Genomic DNA, 19,205 nt, shown 5'->3' with positions numbered 1-19,205 from the left:
CACCAGGACAAGCCTGGGGTCCAGAGACTGAAGAATCCCTGTTCCTGGGCGCAGCAATTCACAATTACTTTCGGACTTGTGTCCTGTGCCACCTATCAGAAATGAGTGTGGTGGGTGGACTTGTCCACAGAGAGACAGAATCTAAAATGTACCCTTTTAACATTACTGAAATCACACCACTATCCTAGTGGAGTGGGTGGCAATTAAATCTTGTAAAGATTTCCCTGAGATCAGGTTTGGGGTGTCGTCGGGAAATGAGACAAGCAGGAGTCTGTCTGTACAACCGCAAATCGCTCTCCCCGCCCCCCCCCCCAAGCACCCTGCACTACGCTGAACGCTCACCACAACGCACCCTTGCCCGGAGCTGGGGCACTGGCACCACTCTCCCCATGCCCCGCCGGCGGAGAGGGGCTGGTAGAGGCAGCCATTCACTAACCTTGCTATGATCAACTTTTACCCTCTGATATCTTAATGGTAATATTGGTGGAAGTAGTAATAAAACTAAAACCAAAACTAGTACTAGTACTAATAGTAGCACTAATAAATACTCATCAGTTTGGAACGACTACCTCATTCTCAAAAATGGAGGCATAAGGGGCTTTGAGGGGAGCCAAAGAGAGTGGAAGGTCCCAGGTCCGGCTGAGATTAGCACTTGTGTGTGTGTGTGTGTGTGTGTGTGTGTGTCTGTGTGTGTGTGTGTAGGGGGATGGGTTGCAGAGGAGGGCCGAGGGGGGAGGAGAGCAGGAGGAGGTGGTAAAGTTTCAGGCCCGGGAGGGGGGCGCCGGGGTGCAGTGACGGGAACCAATGAGCTGCCAACTCGCGCGTCTCCGGCGTGACTGCCGAGATTGACGTGGAAGACACGTCAAATTGATCTCCGCACGCTGCAGCCTCCCGGTCAGACGAATTTCTCCTAATCGGATGAAGTTCACTCTAGGCCTGGGGTCGCGGGCGTGGAGAGTGTCCTGGGAGCGCCCGGCGGCGGCGACGGGCCAGGGGGAGGGCGGCTGCGCGCTCGGCGGCGGCGCACGGCGCGTTTCCAGCCCGCGGCCCGGCCGCCGCGGCTCCCGACTCGCGCGCGCCCTCCCTCTATGCCTCTCCCGCGGCGGCGGCGCCCGAGCTCTCCCGGACTGTGCCGGGCCCAGTCCCGGCCGCCTCGGCTCCAGGCAGCTGGCTGGCCCGCGCGCTATGGGTAAGGGGCGAGCGGTAAGCGGGGCGCGGGCGGGCAGACGAGGCGGGTTGGGTCCTGGCACCCCCCTTTCCTCTCGCCTGCTCTCCTTGGGAGAGCAGGTCCCGGGTCCCTGACAAGTCGCGTTCTCCGCACGCCCCAAGCCATCGGGGGTTGGGGAGGGGAGTTCGGTGTGTCGCAGGAGGGGATGTGCCAATTAGGCGCGTCAAAAGTCCAGAAAGGGTACACAGGGCTGAAGCGCCCGGCGTCCCCCTCCGCAGCCCTTACGCGGGCGCCCACTCCTAGAGGCCGGATCCGGTCCGTTTGCTCGCACTGCGAGATTCTGAGGACCCGCCCGCCGATCACCTTCCAAGGTGCGCCTGGTGGGGCCCTTTGCCTGGTGTGGCCACCCTTTTTGGCTAACCCGCCGGTGTTTTCTCTCCCTTCTATTTACTCTCGCCCGGCGCGTCCGCAGAGCAGACGTACGGCGAGGTGAACCAGCTGGGCGGCGTGTTCGTCAACGGCCGCCCCCTGCCCAACGCCATCCGCTTGCGCATCGTGGAGCTGGCGCAGTTGGGCATCCGACCCTGTGACATCAGCCGGCAGCTTCGCGTATCCCACGGCTGCGTGAGCAAGATCTTGGCGCGCTACAACGAGACAGGCTCCATCCTGCCCGGGGCCATCGGGGGCAGCAAACCCCGCGTCACTACCCCCAACGTGGTCAAGCACATCCGGGACTATAAGCAGGGCGACCCTGGCATTTTTGCCTGGGAGATCCGCGACCGGCTGCTGGCCGATGGCGTCTGCGACAAGTACAACGTGCCCTCTGTGAGCTCCATCAGCCGAATCCTGCGCAATAAGATTGGCAGCCTGGCGCAGCCTGGGCCCTACGAGGCGAGCAAGCAGCCGCCGCCGCAGCCGGCGCTGCCCTACAACCATATCTACCAGTATCCCTACCCCAGCCCTGTGTCGTCTACGGGCGCCAAGATGGGCAGCCACCACGGGGTCCCGGGCACAGCAGGCCACGTCAGCATACCCCGTTCATGGCCCTCGGCGCACTCGGTCAGCAACATCCTTGGCATTCGGACGTTTATGGAGCAAACAGGTCAGTCTCAGTGGCCCTCTGTAGCGTTCCTGAAGAGGGCTGAATTGGAGATTGGAGGTGGGGGGGCGGACATGCGGGCAAAGGGTCACACTTGCCATCCTCCTCAGACCGGTTTTGGCTCAAGGGAGGGTGCAGGGCTGGCCAGGGAGACTGAGGGTCTTGGGCCTTCTGTGGGAGTCCTCGGACATCTTGAACTTTTTATGACAAATATGGAAAATATTTCCCAAATGGAAGAGCAATCGCCGACCACAAATTCAGAGGCCTGAAATTGCGCTTTTTCATTCTTGCAAAAAGTATGCAAAACCCTATCACCAGATCTAAGCCAAACAAACCAGAGTCAGTCCTGCGACCCTTTCTTATGATCCCGATCTTTCGGGTTTCCTCAACATTCCCCAAAGGGTTCTGTTCCTCCCAGGCCCATAGACTCTTTTGAGTCAAAGAGCACAGGGGAGCTGTCTGGCAGGTCTTGTCAAATGGCCTGTATCTCCAGCAGGCCCAGCAGCCCTGCAGCTCCTGGAGCTGGGATCTCCCTTGTCAGTGCCCCGGGGCTGCAGCCATCCTGGGGTGAAAAGTCGCAAGGATTTGCCCTTTGCCTGCAATTTTCATCCAGCACACTGTCATTCCTCTTTCTTGGCAGAGGTAGGAGGGAGCGAAAGGGTGAGGGAGGATAGTTTGGGGCAGCATTGATTCGGGACTCAAAAAGAATTTTTGTGGGTTGGGACTGAGTCCCCAATCTCTTCACAGTGCCCCTGCTCCCAACAACCAGCCAGGGAATTGTGTGCTCTTAAGTGAGCAGACTCTGCGTGTGTAAGAAGCAAAACTTACCTTATCCCAAGACAGAGGAGGGCAGGCTTGAAGGAAACTGAATGCTTAGCTCAAGTGGCAGTGGGGTGCTCCTCCAAGGCCGGGGGCGGGCACAGCTTTGTTTATCCTGGTGACTCAAAAACCCTGGGCCATTTGCTGGGCCAAATCTCCCCATGGTGCGATCAGTGGACAGTTGGCTGGGAGGTGACCTCATCAGGTCAGCGCTCAAATCTGGAGTCTTCTCTCAGTTACCTGTGCACACACCTGCTCCAGGAGCATACATGTGCTTGGGACGCAGGCGGGTGTCTGGGTTGTTGCCTCTTTTGGGAGACCTGGGATGTCTCCAGAGGCAGTTCAGCATATCCTTCCAGATACCTGTTGAGATTGAGAAACCCATGTAATTCTCACAAGCCTGCTGGGGATTTGAACTTGGACCTTTCTGGTCGCTGTTTCTGGACAGTGGAAAGGCACCTTGGCTGATTGTGCCCAGCCCCGGCCCTACAGGCCACCTACTGCCAGAGACTTACCGTTCGTGGGAAGCGGGTCGAAGGCTGGGAGGAACGTGAAGCAGGACTTTCTTCCCTCTGCCCTACCAGGAATGAAAGCAAAACCCAGTTCCCAGCTGCCCCTCTGCCTCTGATCGCTCTCTGAGCGTTTTGAGTATCTCAGGTTTTCCTGAGGACCCTTCGCCACCCGCTCAGATATGAGCCCAGCGCTTGTAGGCTTGTGTGGAAACGTCTGGACTGCGGCTGTGCCCAGCACAGATTGGGATGTCCCTTCTAATCCATCCTGTGTCCCCGCAGGGGCCCTGGCTGGGAGCGAAGGTGCCGCCTACTCCCCCAAGATGGAAGACTGGGCCAGCGTGAACCGCACGGCCTTCCCGGCCACTCCAGCAGTGAATGGTCTCGAGAAGCCTGCCTTGGAGGCGGACATTAAATACACTCAGGTAACTGAGTGGTAGGGGAAGGAGGTGTCTTTAACTGGGGGAGGGGGAGGGTTGGTGGATGAGGGGAGAGAGAAAGAGAAGAGAAAACTCCCTCGGGCCAGGGAACGTGTTGGTGTGTCTGGCTGCCCGGCCAGTGAGCGTCTGCGCCAACCTATTTCTCTCCTTTTCTCAAGTGCGCTAGTTTGGGGGAGGCTGGCTGTCCAGGCGATTACTTTGCTTTTTGCCAAGATACTTCTGTTAAAAAAAAAAAAAAAAAAAGCTGGAACCCGGAACACAGATGGGAGATGACTCCCTTCTTCTAAATCCCAGTTGGTGGACACCATGACCCCCCTCACCTCTTATTATTATTTATAACAATTTGCGTGGAAATCACTTTGCCAGAGTCCTTACTGCGAAAACGAGAGGCCAGGCCTCGCGCGGGGATAATGGAGGGGACCGCAGGGGGAAATGAGGATTCCCTAGCTCAGTAATTGCGCGGGCGGGGGAAGACTGCCCGGCCGCCTGCTGCTGATGGTCTGTCCTCGATCCCTACAGTCGGCCTCTGGACTCCCTGCGGTAGGCGGTTTCCTGCCGGCGTGTGCCTACCCGGCTTCCAACCAGCACGGCGTGTACAGTGCACCCGCCGGCGGCTACCTCGCCCCGGGCCCGCCATGGCCGCCAGCGCAGCCGCCCCCGCTGGCGCCTCCCGGGGCCGGCGTCACAGTCCACGGTGGGGAACTGGCCGCAGCGATGACCTTCAAGCATCCCAGCCGGGAAGGTGAGGGGCCCGGGCCGGGAGGGGGTCGGATGAATGGTTCTAAGGTTAGGAAGGGTGCGAGGGAGGAGTGTAAGCATGGGGCATGGTGAGTCAAAGAGACAGAGACAGAGACGGACAGAAAGAGGGGAGAGCTGGGGTGCTGGAGTGGGTCCCAGGCATAAATCCTTCCTAAGCCTCTAGCCTCTTGGAGCAGACTGATTTATAACAGGTGTATGCCCTGTTCCTAGAAAGGCAGGCACAGTTGAGAGTCCCCAGGACTGTCCCTTCTGACTTGTACGGAGAAAGAAGGAAGAGGGTCAGGTTGGCAAACAGGACTCCTAGGTTTGAATCTAGTTTTGTGTCCTTGACCAAGTTATTGCTCCTTTCTGGGTCTCAGTTTCTCCATCTGCAGAAGGATTCAGAAGCACCATCCAGGCTCACCTTTCTGGGGCTTGCAGAGCTTTGCCTTCTGTGGTGGACTAAACTTGGATTTTTCTAGGCACTGCGTCTCTGTTTCGTTTCTCCCTTCCCTTCCCTTCTTTCCTTCCTTCCATCCCTCCTTCCAGGCCCTGATCTTTGATTCATTTTCTTAAACATGTGCTTTGGGAAATGGAGAGAGCATTTCAATCATGTATCCCCAAGTCTAGACTCTTGAACTCTGTGTGATCTGGGGTCCGTCTTCCTGTGGGAAATGTAGCTGGAAGTTCTCCTTCCTCTTCTCCCTCCATGAATCCACTCCCTGATAAGTCCACTAACAGATTTGAGGTATTTAACTGATGGTCAGCAGTGTGAGGGTCATCTTCTTACACTGCCCTCTGAGTTCTATTTTTTTCTTATAACTTGGGAATAGCTCACTTGCTCTTGAGTCTCATTTTCCTCATTGGTGAACAAGGGCTGGATTTGCTAATTTCAAACCTTCCTGCATTTAGGTTCTCCTCACCAGAAATTTGCAACTTCTACAACCCTATAGAAAAGGAAGAAGTCAGGGTCCCAGCCCTGGCAGTGAAGGAGACAGAGCATAACTTGGGAGGGCAGTGTGGGGCAGAGGGATGTTCTAGATTACAAAGGGATCTTTACCACCTGATCTTCCTCACACCTACCAAGGTGGACATTGGGGGCAAGTGGCATTGGGTAATCAGGGGACAGGAGGGTGCTTCTTCTATGTGACATCCAGGCAAAAAGCTTTATTTCCACGTAGTTTCAGTGAGATGCAATAGCATGATGAGAGAGAGAAAGAGAGAGGAGGCATTAAGATGCCATCAATAACAGTCAAGTGGAGGGAAATTTTTTTTCTCTTTTCACTTTTTCTAGAACATAAACATCTTGGGGTATAAATTACAAAAACTGAGAATTAGAACTCCTTTACACTTTACATTTCAGGACAGTTGGAGGGATCTTTTTCATCTGTAGAAGTGCTTTTGCTCAGGGTCTTGGAGCGCGGGTGTGGGTCCCAAACATAAATCCTTCCTCGTGCTTTTGCTCAGGGTCTGGTCCTCCGCCTCAAATCTAACTGCTTCCTTAAGAACGGAGGTTATCTGCTGAATTAGGAACAGAAATGGAATCTTCTCCATTACACAAATCAAATCATTTAACTAAGCAGGTTCATCTGAATTAGAAAAGCATATCTACAAATTGAAATGATCTCAGGGAGAAAGAAGACTTAAGGAAAAAGGACTCATTATCTTCAGAACAATGCCATCATTTGCTAACAGAGCCACTTTGTCCTGAGGCATTTCAGACTCCACGTTAGAAACAAATTATGACGTGTAGGTAACAGTCCAAAGTGAAAACACACAGTTCAGAATTCTAAACTAATTCTAGTGAATGGGGGGGGGGAATCTGTTGGTGGCTGATTTTCTTTAGAAGATACTTTCTTTCAGAAATACAGGGCCATTCAGTGGCCCTGACATTCATGTCCCTTTTACCAGTATATTTGCTTCCTGTTATGAAACGTCCCACCCATTTTCAAAATCCAAAGCAGTAAATTAGCTACCTTAGTTATTAAATTAATACCTTAGTTTCCTGACCTTCACAGTTCTTTGAAGATCTAGGTGGATGATCATTGAATAAATCAGGCCCATCACCGAAAATGATTTCTCAAGCTGGCATACAAGTGTAAGTGTTTGAACAGAAACATAAAAATCATGAGAATCACATGCCTATTTGGGTCATGGAGTCTTACCCTTCTCACTGGCAGAAAAGTTGACTTCAAAGACCCTCCCCTTCCCCTTCCCTGCTCCTCCCCTCCTTTGAAAAATTACATAGTAATAAGAATCACTGCCTTTAATTTTTCTAATCATTACTTAAATTGTCTTCAAAGAAACTTATCCCATAAGACAATTTACTATCATTAATTGTCCAGTTTTTAAGAATAGTAGAATAGCATTTACTGAATTTTTTTCAGTAACAAAAATTTTCTACCGAAAGCAATTTAATATTATGCATGTTCAGTAACAAGCAAATACTTTTGATCATCTAGTGCTTACATGCACAACACACATACAATATTTTATCTGTCTATCATCACATCCATCTGTTTCAGTGCATCCTCCAAATCAGGTGCAAATGAACATTAACTGTTACCCTGAGGGAAGTCAAATCAAATGTCAAATTATGCATTGCTACTTATTAGTTTTTTATTGGTAAAGGGTAGCAAGGCTGGGCTACCTATTTTGTAGGTGAGGAAGTATGATTTACATTTTCCATCTGTGAAAGGAAACTTTAATTCTTGGGGCCTGAGAGAAAAGGAAAGTTTCACCCCATCTACATTTGGAGGGGACTTGGTATTTTTGGAATCTCAGTACTCATCTAATTTCTTTTTGTAGCCAGGGCAGGACCATCTCCACACACCCCTTCCTAGCCTCTGGACAAGTGACAGACCCCACCAGAGGTTCCTGCAAGACAGCTGGTATTTACAATTTACAGTGTGTTTTCAGAAACCATCAAAGCCTCATGGTTCTAAAATCCCTCCCAGAGGGGCTTTGGAAAGACTAAGGTTTCGAATATCAAATCTAGAAGATATTGCGTATTCCTCAAAGAAAATATGTTTATACTTCTTAAACTCAACTCGAAGCTTCGTTCCACTTATGGGATTAGCTTGGGATTAGTTCTTGAGGGATCGATCCTGAAAACGTACTTTGCCAGAGAGCACTAGGTTGCAGGCGTTTGTGTGAGAGACCCACAAAGCCAACCAGGTTTCATTTGACCTGGCTCTGGAGACCCCTTCTCAGACCCCGCCTCTGTCCGCCCCTACCGTGGTCCCAGTGGCCCTGCAATCGCAGTCCTAATATTTTGAAAACCCTTGTCCCCATCCTGCCCCCTAAGATTAAATGAACCCGCAGGGCGCCTAACACCACAGGCTCAAGCCTCCGAGGCCCCCATGACACAGCCACTTAGGTTGCCTCTGGCCCTGCGGGTGGGAAAGGAGGGGAGAGGTCCTATGGCGAGGGCTGGTGTGGACAGACCTAAAAACGCAGCAGCAGGTGGAATCTATCTCTGCGCCACCCCCCCGTGTTTATTTTTTCCTAGTTCATTTTCTCCCTCGTGTCTAAGGCAACCGGCCCATAGCTGAGAAACCGCCACCTCCTCTGATATTTTCTGAACAGGTCCTCACCTTGAATGGGAGTACAGGGTGGAAAACAAGGGTCAGAAGACCTCGTTGGCTGAGCACCTACAATTGCCTTTAGGAAAGAGAACTGAGAGGAGGGGGAGGGCAGAGTGGTTACTCTGCCCTGGAAAGATCTTTAGACCCCTCTGAAAACCCCTGTGAAACCAGATGTTCCAGGGGTATCCGGAGCAGCTCTGCGCAGTCACAGCAAATTGCGCCTGCTACTGGACCATGGGCAGCTGCAGGGGAAAAAATCCAGAAATATCCCGATCCCAAAATGAGGCGTTTCAGCTTCCCCTTTTAAAGGAGGACTTGCAGGGGAGAAGAAGAAAGCTGAGAAGGGGCACCTTTAGGTATAAACTATTTGAGCTTCCTGCAGGAGGAGCTGAGCGGCCAAGGGCTGGGAAAGAAGAAACAGGTTGCGCAATCGTGGGGTCACTTTGCTGGTTTCCAGAGGCAAAACTCGGGCCCCTTCCCAAAACCTTAAACAATAGAGCAACGCGCAGAATGCCGTCTGATCTGGCAGATTCACTGTCACTTAATCCGGAGGCCCATAGGCTCCAGGGCGTGCTGTGACCGCAGTGGGGATAGCAGCTCTGTTCCCGGGCCGCGCGGGGCAGAACGAAGTCGGCCACCCATTTAAAGCGCGGCCGCCTCCGGTGTCGAACGGATCCTGACCGCCGCGGGCCGTCTATCAGGGGCGGCTTTGGTGACCCGCTTCCCGCTCTGTTACCCCCGGTCCACCGCGAGCGTCCCGGGCCGCTCCGGGCACAGCGGACCTGATGCGCTGGCATCTCCCCAGGCCTGAGAGCGCAGCTGGGGTCTGGGTGGCGGTGGAAGGAGGGGGGCGGGGGTCTCGGATCTGAGAGCCTTCCCCGCCGGGCTGCCCTACCGACCCGAGCGCCCATCACCTCCTTTACTGAGAGGGTGCGGGGCAAAGGCAAGTGCACTCGGGCTGCTAACAGGGAGCGTTTGCAACACGGCCAAGGCTGTGCTCACTCGTGGCTCCCTTAAGGGGATCCGTAAAGATGGGCGCCAGTGCGCGCGTGGGGTCCTTGGAGGACTCGGGGTCCCTGCTTCCTTCTTCCAAACCCCTATAGTGTCAACCCCGGATCCTCGCGTTGTCATCCGCATCTGCGGACGTCGCAGACCTCTGGGTCTCACTCTGAGCCGCGCCAGCCAGTGACCCGACGTCCCTGTGCTTCCTCCTGCAGTGGCCGATCGGAAGCCGTCCAGCCCCGGCGGCAAGGCCCCGGATGGCCTCAGTAGCTTACACGGACTGCCCATCCCGGCCTCGACCTCCTAGGGGCAGCGCTTTTCCTGAGCCCAAGCCCGGAGCAAGAGGCGGACCGGCGGGCGGAGCGGGGCGTGCAGCTCAGCCTTGCAGTCTCGGTGGCGCGCGCGGGACCCAGGACAAGCCGAGGAGGTGCCCGGAGCCAGCCCGCAGGGGCCCGCCCCGTCGGTTCCCAGGCGCACCGGTTCCCAGGTTCCCCACCGGCCCAGCGGCCGTACTTCCTTCACCGGCCAGGGTTTTTAGGCTTCTCTGAATTTTGGCTTTAGACTGTTGCACCCTCGTCCCGATCCTTGCTCCGACATGGCCTCCCTCGCCCGGCCAGCCTCAAGGGTCTTTTCCTACCTCTCCCAAGGTGGTTCGGCACCCTCCCTCCCTCTTCCCTTCCATTCTCTGCCTCGCGTCCTTTGTCTTTGCTTCCTTCCTCCTTCCTATCCTAGGTTCCTTTCCTTCTCCATGTTTCCCTGCCTTCCTTTTGTCCTCTTAATTTTTCTCGCCGTAGTCTTCCTGCTTCCCTTTCTCCTTCACATTCTAGCCACCGTGCTCCCTTTCTTGGGGTCCTGCCCCTCCTCTCTCTTTAGTGTCTTTTACAATAAGTGACTCCGTTTCTCTTCATTTCTACTGTGTCCCTGACCTAAAGGCCTTCCCAGGAGAGCCCCAGACTGGGCTTCCTGTCAGTCCTTGCTCTGCAGCTAAGACTCTTTAGTCTCCACCCCTCGGAGCCCCACAGCCCTAACGGAGGGTTCTGGAACCTAGGAAATGGACAGAGAGGCCATGGCCTTTATTTTATATTTTTATATTAATGAACCCAAGCAAAACCCGGTTGAACTATCTTGTTTTCTCTCTCTCCCCCAGGATATTGTCTGATAATCTGTATGTTCTCAGTGCCTAGTGGCTGAGCTTCTCCTTGCTTCCTCTGAGATGTCACCCCAAAGAAGATTGGGGGAGGAGAAGGGGGCATTGTGGTCATTGGTATTTTCTCTCAAAACTGCATGCCCTAGAGGTGCTCCTTCCCACCCTTACACACCTAACAGGAGGGAATTTAACACAATGTAAATGCATCAGCACTGTTTTCAGTTTTCAGGGGTCAGCACATTTGTTAATTTAAACCACAAACTGCTTCCGGGTACAAAGGTGCAATCTGGCTTCTGGTTTGCAAGGGGATGAGGGACAGAAAAACCCAGAAATTTTCTTCTAGAGCTGGATGCGAGAGCTGTTCACTGCTTCCAAGTTCAGGCGCACTGGTGGCGGGACTCTGGACATAAAACTGCAATTTTTGTAGTCATAAAAATGTCACTGGTGAGAGTGTGACATCACCTTGTTAAAACGTGGCTGCCTTTGAATAAAGGAAAGCATCTGGAGAATGCTTCGTAAGGGTGAGCAAGTCTGTGTCCAATCTGCATTGTTGTGTAGGTCCACCTCACCTACTCTAGTCCCTCAGTTCCCAGCATGAACACTATTAAGGTGACATTATTTGAATGGTTTATTCACTAGCAGCCTGGGTTGGGCAGGAGGTGAAGGAGGAGGCGAAGGAGGAACATTTTCAGGGCTCTGCCCCAGGAAACTCCAGGGAAGAGAGGCACTGTGCAGAAATCATGCTAACAGGAGGCTGATTCTTAGAAGAACAAAGTGGGCAAAAGACAGTGAGCAGCAATGAGGACTTTCCTGGAACATTTCTAACGTTCTGAAAGCAAAAGAAAATTATCCCAGGCTACCAAACCATCTAGGGATTTCTAAATACACAGGGGTCTCTGGCTAATTGTTTTGTTTTTTCCTTTCCGCATTTGGCTTTCTCAAACTGACAGAAGATATATTTTTTTTCAGAAGACATTTTTGAATTGAAGGTTTTGCTTATAAGGGGAGCTGTCTGTTCGGACTAATGGAGGGGACCAGTGGGGAAATTATTTTTATTATATCTCGTTGCAATCATACCCACTGAAGGTATTAATTACAAAACAGTATCTGATTTTTTCCATATAGAAACTTTTGTTTCCAGGTTTTCAAAGGCTTTGGCCTTAAAAAAGTTCCACTTTATAGGTAGGAACATTGAAGACTAGCTATTTGGTTTCTTTTCTCTGGACCATACAGCTAACTACAAATTGTGGGGTTTGGGCACAAAAACTAGGTGACACCATCTCATCAGAGAGCCAGGATTGGGGCTGGAACTTTGAGTTTGGGGTCCTTAGCCTTCTGTGCCGGCATTTCCTGTTAAGAATCTGGTCAAAATGATAATAGGAATAAAGTATGAAAAGGAAGCATGTTTTCAAGTCACTAGTCCTCTCAGCCTGTCCTCATGTACTTAAATGAGCTTTACATGCTCATGATTTTCATGATTCCATGCTTGCTGCCTGGAGGAGGACAGGCTTGCCTGGGCCAGGAAGAAGGCATCCCCCTGCTTTCTGAAGAAAAAAGAAAACTGTGTTGAGCCTGTCTCTGAGTTGCCATCATCCCTATTTCCCTGACATTTCCCACTTTTGTGTTTGTGCTCCCAGAGTTAAGGGTGAAAAAGCTGGGAAAAGCCACCCAGGAAGGTTGGAAGGCACCTATGTTGTAAATGCCACCTGCAAAGGGTGGCACATTCCACATCTGTCCCCGGTGGTTCCCAATATCCTGTGGCTGGAGATGGGCCTTTCAGAGTTCCTTGACCTTGGTGTGAGCTTGCATGGGGCATGGACAGCATTCAGTCACAGTGCCTACCAGCAGGCTTTGACATTGCATGTGGGATATGCAGCAACATCCCTTCTGCCTTGAGGTCTCGGGCCATGGGAAGTCCCAGGGAGCTTGGGTTAAATCCCTGCTCCACTGTAGTGTGACCCACTGAGGCTGTGACCTCTGAGCCTCTGTGGTCTTGTCTATGAAATGCACCATCCAGTGCAGTGACACCTATGGTGACCTGGCCTAGAGGAGGACTGACACTGGTGTTGCTTCATCTCTCTGGAGATGATTTTGCTGTAAATGAAGGATAGCAGAGTCATTTTAATGGTTGATGGGGGACCCAGAATTTTAAACATTTTTTTTCAGAAGATCCCATCAGAATATTGCAGTTTTGGTGTCTGTGCTTACAGATCTGTGGAGGTACTGGGGACGTAGGATAAAATTAAGTAGTACCATGTTAGGTAGAATAATTTAAGAAACAGTCATTCCCAAAAGCAATTTGTCTTTCTTCTTGCCTTTTATTTTTTTAACTTAAGAATAATATTTCTTTTTAATATAGAGAAGCACTAAAGAGGAAACAAACAAAAAAAGACATAATCACTCAAGTAAACTTTTTTTTGAAAGAATGAAAGTAATATGTGTATTGTTAGAAAATTCTAGCAGTACAGAAACATTGAAATGAAAAGTGAAAGTTTCTTCCTATGCTCATCTCTGTCCTTAAAGGTGAACACTGTTACAGTCTTTTATGAATCCTTCCCAGAAAAAAAAATACAGACAGCAGAATCTGTTTCTGTATGTGTGCTATTTAACAGTGCCCACCAAGGATCTGTGCTATATATACGCAGATAGGGTCTGGATATCTGATCTCTGCATACCAGCAGCTTCAGCTCCACTGTATTCACTTTATTCTCCTGAAAGGATGCATATCAACAGGGTTTATTGAAAACAGTATTTGTAAAGAGGGCCAGCTTCAAGCTTTAAATGAATAAAGGCAGGATTTTGTTGCATTCATTATTGGAGGAAGTGCTTCAAATGGGTTGTAATAATGTCTCTGGGAAAGGTGGCTGTTTATCAGCAAGGAGGAAGGGAAGCAAACCAAAGGGAAAGAGACAGAGAGACAAGAGACAGAGTTTTGTCCTTCTTGAAGACATTCTGACTTGTTTTCCAGATCACCGAAGGGCATTTAAAGCTTCGAGGAGCTCGCAAATGCAGTTTTCCTTTCCTTTGAAGAGAGTCTGTCTCTCTAGGTCGGGAAAGAGAGATAGAGGCAAAGGGGTGGGGAAAAAATGTTGGATAGGAATAAAATGTAAATATCCAGTCATGACATAAGCTTGCTTCTTACCTGTCCCAAATTTACTTGGAATCCCCATGGAATTAGCCTCCTGATGGATGAACTTTGCTCATAGACAACTGTGTTTCCCCATTTGCTTGTTTCTTGACTCCTGTTAAAGAGGATGGGATTTATTTAATTGAATGGTGGTTCGGGTTAAAGCACTCTGTAGGTTTCCTGGCATCAGCTTCCCTAACTAGAATTACATTGGCCTGGGTTTCTTTTCAAAAGAAACTCTACCTGCTCCATGTTATGCTGGATAATATGAATTTAGAATCTTGCCAAAATGTGCCTGAGGAGTTCTGTTGAAAGGACTGTGCATCCAGACAGCCTACATAATGAGAAACACTTGATTCTCTTCTTTTAATGGGCAGGAATTATGCGCAAAATGGTATTTGGTCTTCACCTTGACCTCGCTGTCTGAACTATAGCCTCATTCACTGAAGAAATGTCCCGTGGCTGAGATAGTTCTAGCCAAACGATTGGATCTCCACTTAGAAAAAACAAAACAAAACAAAACAAAACAAAAAACTTCTGTTTTTGGATTCTTCTTCTCTTTTTCTTTTTTAAGGCCAGAGCAAGGAGGAATCACAGTGCCTCTTTTTCAAGGCATTACAACAAGAACCACACATTTAGTCAGGATCCAACTCGGGAATTCTAAACACTTGGAACAATTATACTCAATTTAAGCAAGTCTCTTCTTTGGAGTTGAAACTGGTTGAAACTCCTGTTTCACTCTAAAGAGCTCTTCTCCAGGAGAAGCAGTCTGTGATCTTGGTCGGAACACACATCTGTTATTGGGCTGGCCAAATCCAAAAGTGGAATCCCAATTACAGTTTTCATGGCTGATGGAATTTCAGCTGCACTACGGTTGAACCACCTGGGCTGCTTCCACTGTCTTTTTTCTTCTTAAGGATGAAATAAGCTGATCGAGTGTTCATTCAGCTCTTAAATTACATTTCCATCCTGTAACATTTTATTTCCTTTTTCTCTGGTGAGATATATTGACCAATGGGTTATCTCCAGTTTCTTAGACCAGCCACATAATGTTCACTTTTGGGAGTTCTCCTGGTCGCTGGTGGATGTGGTTTTAGCTTCCTAAGATTTTTTTTTACCCCAAACAACACACAACAGAATGAGAATTCTTTAACTAGTTGGTTTGGATTTAACAAGAAATCTCTTGGAGGAAAAAATGACTGAGATATTTGAATGAATTGAAAGAAGTAGATTTTTTTTTGAAAAGTTGAATTGGAACCTAGAACCCCATGAAACATTAAAAAAAAAAAAAGAAAAGAAAAAAGAAACAAAGGAGAAAGAAAAAAAGAAAACGTTCCTTAGGCAAACACGGTGTAAAAAGATTAGCTTGAAGATCTAAGAAGCCAAAGGTATCATTCTGGCCACCAGGGGGAGCACACATTGTTCCATGAAGATAGAGGGGAAAACAAAGCTAACAATCTACAAAAATATTCATCATTCTGGTGAACTTGTCTGGGTTGTGAGCAATACCTGTTTACAAGAAGAGCGCTTTTGTTGTTGATATTCTTATTGTAATTATTGACTAGACGCTTTGATTCTGAGGAAAAAGGACCAGTTGGGCTTGTGTGAAAAATGGATTTTTTGGCTCATCCACATGGGAATTATTAAATTAGTTGAGAATTCAAGAACCCCTTATAAATAAATTTCACTTCTGAATTTGACTCTGGTAGATACATACATCCAATTATCTGAATACAGAACAAGTAAATATGAATTTGAAACAGCAACCTATTCGAAACTGATATTTTTAGGAAATATGGTGGATTTTATCTGTATTTGTGCAATGTTGATGTTTTTGATTAATTTGAGTTTGAATCTCAATTTTAAGCAACATACCCATTTTTAATGATTTTTGAAGTTCTTAATCGTGTAAGGTCACAATTTACATTTACAGTAACAGTCAATGTATTACAGAGAGGCAGCAAACAGCAAGGAAAAAGGCTTTCATTTCCTTACTTTTCTATTTATTTTAGGATAAAAGCCTAAATAAAGGGGGGAAGACTCTCTTACGATTTTTTCCTTTCTAACCATTTTTTAACCTGGACTTTTACATATACTGAACTCATCCTACCAGCTGTGAATCACCCCATGGGCAGAAGGTAGTCTAGGAAGGGATGGGGTACATGGTGGCTAAAACTAGGTTCAAATCTCAGTTTTACCACCTGGAAACTGTGGTGCTTTGGGCAAGTTTATACAAAACTTACCAGTCTCAGTTTACTTGTCTGTTTAGTGGGACTAATATTCCCTCCTGGGGGCACTTCTGTGGATTAAATTTGATTATATGTAAAGAGTAGAGACTTGCTTTGGGTCAGTCAGTCGTGATTAGTTTTATTATTGTTGTTTTCTTCTTGTCCTTTGTGCATTCCCATCAATATTTTATAGTGAATTCATTCATGTCACAGCCCTGCAGACCATATTTTCTATATATCAGATTTGTGAAAAATACAGAGGCCTTCAGGACTGCTAATGCTAGTCTTGGAATTTCCTGAAACTTTCAACAGCATCAAAGGGAGTGTCACTGTCAGCTACTAATCAAAGCTGGTAGCCCTGGGACAGTCACCAAAACCTAAAGAGTACTTCATGATTTTATGGCTAAACGAGTGAGGATTAATGACCGGCTAGGTTGCCATCATTACTGCGTTGAAGTAGATTTTATGTGCCAAGTGTGCTTAGATCAATGTCATGTGACTATGCTTCCTGTCAGGTCAACAGACCAGAAACAGAGCCCTTGTCCTACTGTGTTCACCTCAAGGGGGCCAAAAAGCCTGTGCTTTTCCTGCTGACTGTAGCATGCTGATTATTGGCAGCCATGTTGGTCTTTGGCCTTTGTCTTCCTGCTCCATACTGATTAAATGAGTTTTGTAAAAATAAAGCCACCCCCATTCCTGCCTTCTCCCTCTGGCTGGCTGCCACTGGGGACACAAAGAACACAGAAGCCTTCAACTCAATACCTTCAGGAAGATCCTAAGAGACATTTCAGGACATCAGGAGAGGAAATGACTTGTCCCCATCAGGTGTCCATTTTGGAGCTTGAAGTGTAGGTGAGATCTTCACAGGTTGTTGAAGTTTAATTAAAGGAAATGCACACATGCTCAAATTTGTGTGGAAAAAGAACATTTAAAGTGTAACTCTAGAATTTACTATTTTAGTAACATTCATATGCATCCATCTACATCTTTTTACTTAACAATGCTTCTTTGCTCCAGAGGGAGTCCATGGGTTTTTTCCAAATGTTTGTAGCCTTATCAGTTGTGTGTGAAAGGTGTCTACTGATTGAATATGGCAGTTGGGTTCTGACTCCAAATTATTTGGAATTTATTCTCACAGAACGGATGCTTTCAAAAGTAAACAAAGACATTAAAACATGTGTAAAAAGACTCTGTCACACATTGTGAAGTGCAAAGTGTAAATGAATTTTTATAAGCATATGGATCTCATTTCTCTTAGGATATGCATGAATTTAAAAATTAAAAGAAAATGTGCTGGCTACAATGTGTTTTTAGTTCACGTTAGACTTTAAAAACAATCAGAGGTGCCTAATATATTCATAACGGAGCAGACTCCTTCATCCTATGATGTCATTTAAACCATGAGATAATGATTAATATTACCCCCAAGAGTCTTTTTTGAAAGAAGCTCCAGAGTGGCACTTGCAATTTAAATTTCTGTTTTTAAGCACATTCTACAGTTTATGGCCAGACTTCTTTCTTCCTGCACAAAATTCCAGGTTGCAATGTTCAGCACACTATCACTGCCATTTAAGGTTGGCTAGCACCATAGTGGAGTCAAATAGTTGAGGCTTCATAATATTTACATTGAAGTGGAAGAGGTGTGAGAGAGGAAAAAAAAGTGCAAGGGAAGCAATGTTCAGCCCCTGTGGTCACATGGAATGGATTCTGTCAAGAATGTAAAATAACATTTGTATCTAAGTCGTGCTCAGAATTGGTAAAAGATCTACGGTCCATTCAAGAATGTAGCCAGCGTTTTTAATTTCAATTTTCATGATAACATAGCCTTAGAGAATTATTCAGGTTGTACTAGGCTCAGCATCAGAAGAAATTTTGGCTGCAAGAATTTCATTCTATTTAGTTAAGTGAAAACAAATTAGCATAGACATTTTTTTCTTGCAAGCTTCACTTTCTGCTGTGATGTTAGCAACTGCTGTTAAGAGTGGTAACCATTGGTCCAGCAAGAGATTTCTTTTTTTTTTTAAGTATTAAGCTTTTTTTTTTTTAAGATTTTATTTATTTGACAGAGCAAGAGAGCACAAGCAGGGGGAACAGTAGAAGGAGAGGGAGAAGCAGGCTCCCCGCCGAACAGCGAGCCCGATGCGGAGCTTGATCCCAGGACTCTGGGATCATGACCTGAGCTGAAGGCAGATGCTTAACCATCTGAGCCACCCAGGTGACCCCAGTAAGAGATTTCTTTTGAGAGTTTAATACACGTGAAAATAATAAATGGTCTAGTTGACTTCCATCTGTTTTGATCAATGTAGAGCCTTTTAACTCAGGATTCCTTGGATAAAAATAGAATTTTCATACCCTCATACATGTAAAATATTATTGTTTCCAAAAAAGTATTATGGCTTAGAAAAAAAGAAGTAATATAGGAGAAAAAGTTCTAATCTTGAAAGAGCCATTCTCCCTGCCCCCCCACCCCATATAGATGGAGAATTTCTTGGATTCTCTTGTTTGTCCCAATTTTGTGGAATCTCTTGTTTGTCCCAAACTTTTCTAGCAGAGATAGACACCTTATCAATGATACCTAATGTAGAGGCTAGGATTTTTAAAGCCAGGGTGTAGGAGAACAGGGTCCATGAACATAGGCTATCACTTTACATTATTAAATTCACTCTTAAAAAGTGCATAGGCCCCCTCCATTCTCAATAATAAAGGCTAACATTATGCTTTTAATAGGTGCCATGTATGTTTCAAAATAGCTTATGAATATTTTCTAATTCAATCCTCACAGACCTCGGGGGAGATACTGTTTCTATCTCCATTGGGAGATGAAGAAATTAAGGAACAGAGAGGTAACATGACTTGCCTGAGGTTATTCAACTAATAATGGCAGGTCCAGTACTCAAGTCCATACCTTTTGGCTTCAGAGCCTGTGATTAATCCCTACAAAACCAAGAGATTCTGATAAGTCCTCAGTGATTTTACCCTTTCCTCTCCCTGACCCCAAGTGGAGAGTCACTGTCCTTTAGGTCTTACCTGTTTCTGATGCTTATATGATGTTGCATTTGTAAAGTCCCTACATTTGGGATTGGTTCCAAGGCAGTGCAGAATTATCATCTGTACATGACATTTGCAACATTACCATAGTTGTATCAGCTAGCCATTGCTCTGTAACAAACTGTTCCAATACATAATGGCTTAAAACGGTGATTTATTATTTCTCATGATTCTGTGGGTTAGCTGGGTGGTTCCTCAGCTGATTCCCCCAGGGCTCACTTATGCAGCTTTATTTGGTTGAAGGTTGGCTGACCTGGCTGGCAGTTGGTGCTGACTGCTGCCTGGGGTTTCAC

General features: G+C 47.6%; 1 protein-coding gene across 1 annotated transcript; it reads left to right on the top strand.

Moving 5' to 3' along the window:
* Window positions 1-918: 918 nt before the first annotated feature.
* On the top strand, window positions 919-9,669 carry PAX1 (paired box 1). The gene is made up of 5 exons (XM_027623950.1): window positions 919-1,189; window positions 1,641-2,270; window positions 3,878-4,020; window positions 4,555-4,777; window positions 9,578-9,669. Exons 1-5 carry the CDS (start codon window positions 919-921, stop codon window positions 9,667-9,669), a joined length of 1,359 nt encoding a protein of 452 aa, XP_027479751.1.
* Window positions 9,670-19,205: the final 9,536 nt, after the last annotated feature.

Source organism: Zalophus californianus, chromosome 8 (genome assembly GCF_009762305.2).
Source record: "Zalophus californianus isolate mZalCal1 chromosome 8, mZalCal1.pri.v2, whole genome shotgun sequence".
Taxonomy (NCBI): Eukaryota; Metazoa; Chordata; class Mammalia; order Carnivora; family Otariidae; genus Zalophus; species Zalophus californianus.
This window is presented reverse-complemented; position numbering and strand designations above follow the sequence as displayed.

Coding starts and splice junctions, on each gene's coding strand:
- PAX1 (XM_027623950.1), top strand. CDS start 919: ATGAAGTTCACTCTAGGCCTGGGGTCGCGGGCGTGGAGAGTGTCCTGG. Junction 2,271..3,877: donor GACGTTTATGGAGCAAACAG/GTCAGTCTCAGT, acceptor GTGTCCCCGCAG/GGGCCCTGGCTGGGAGCGAA. Junction 4,021..4,554: donor CGGACATTAAATACACTCAG/GTAACTGAGTGG, acceptor CGATCCCTACAG/TCGGCCTCTGGACTCCCTGC.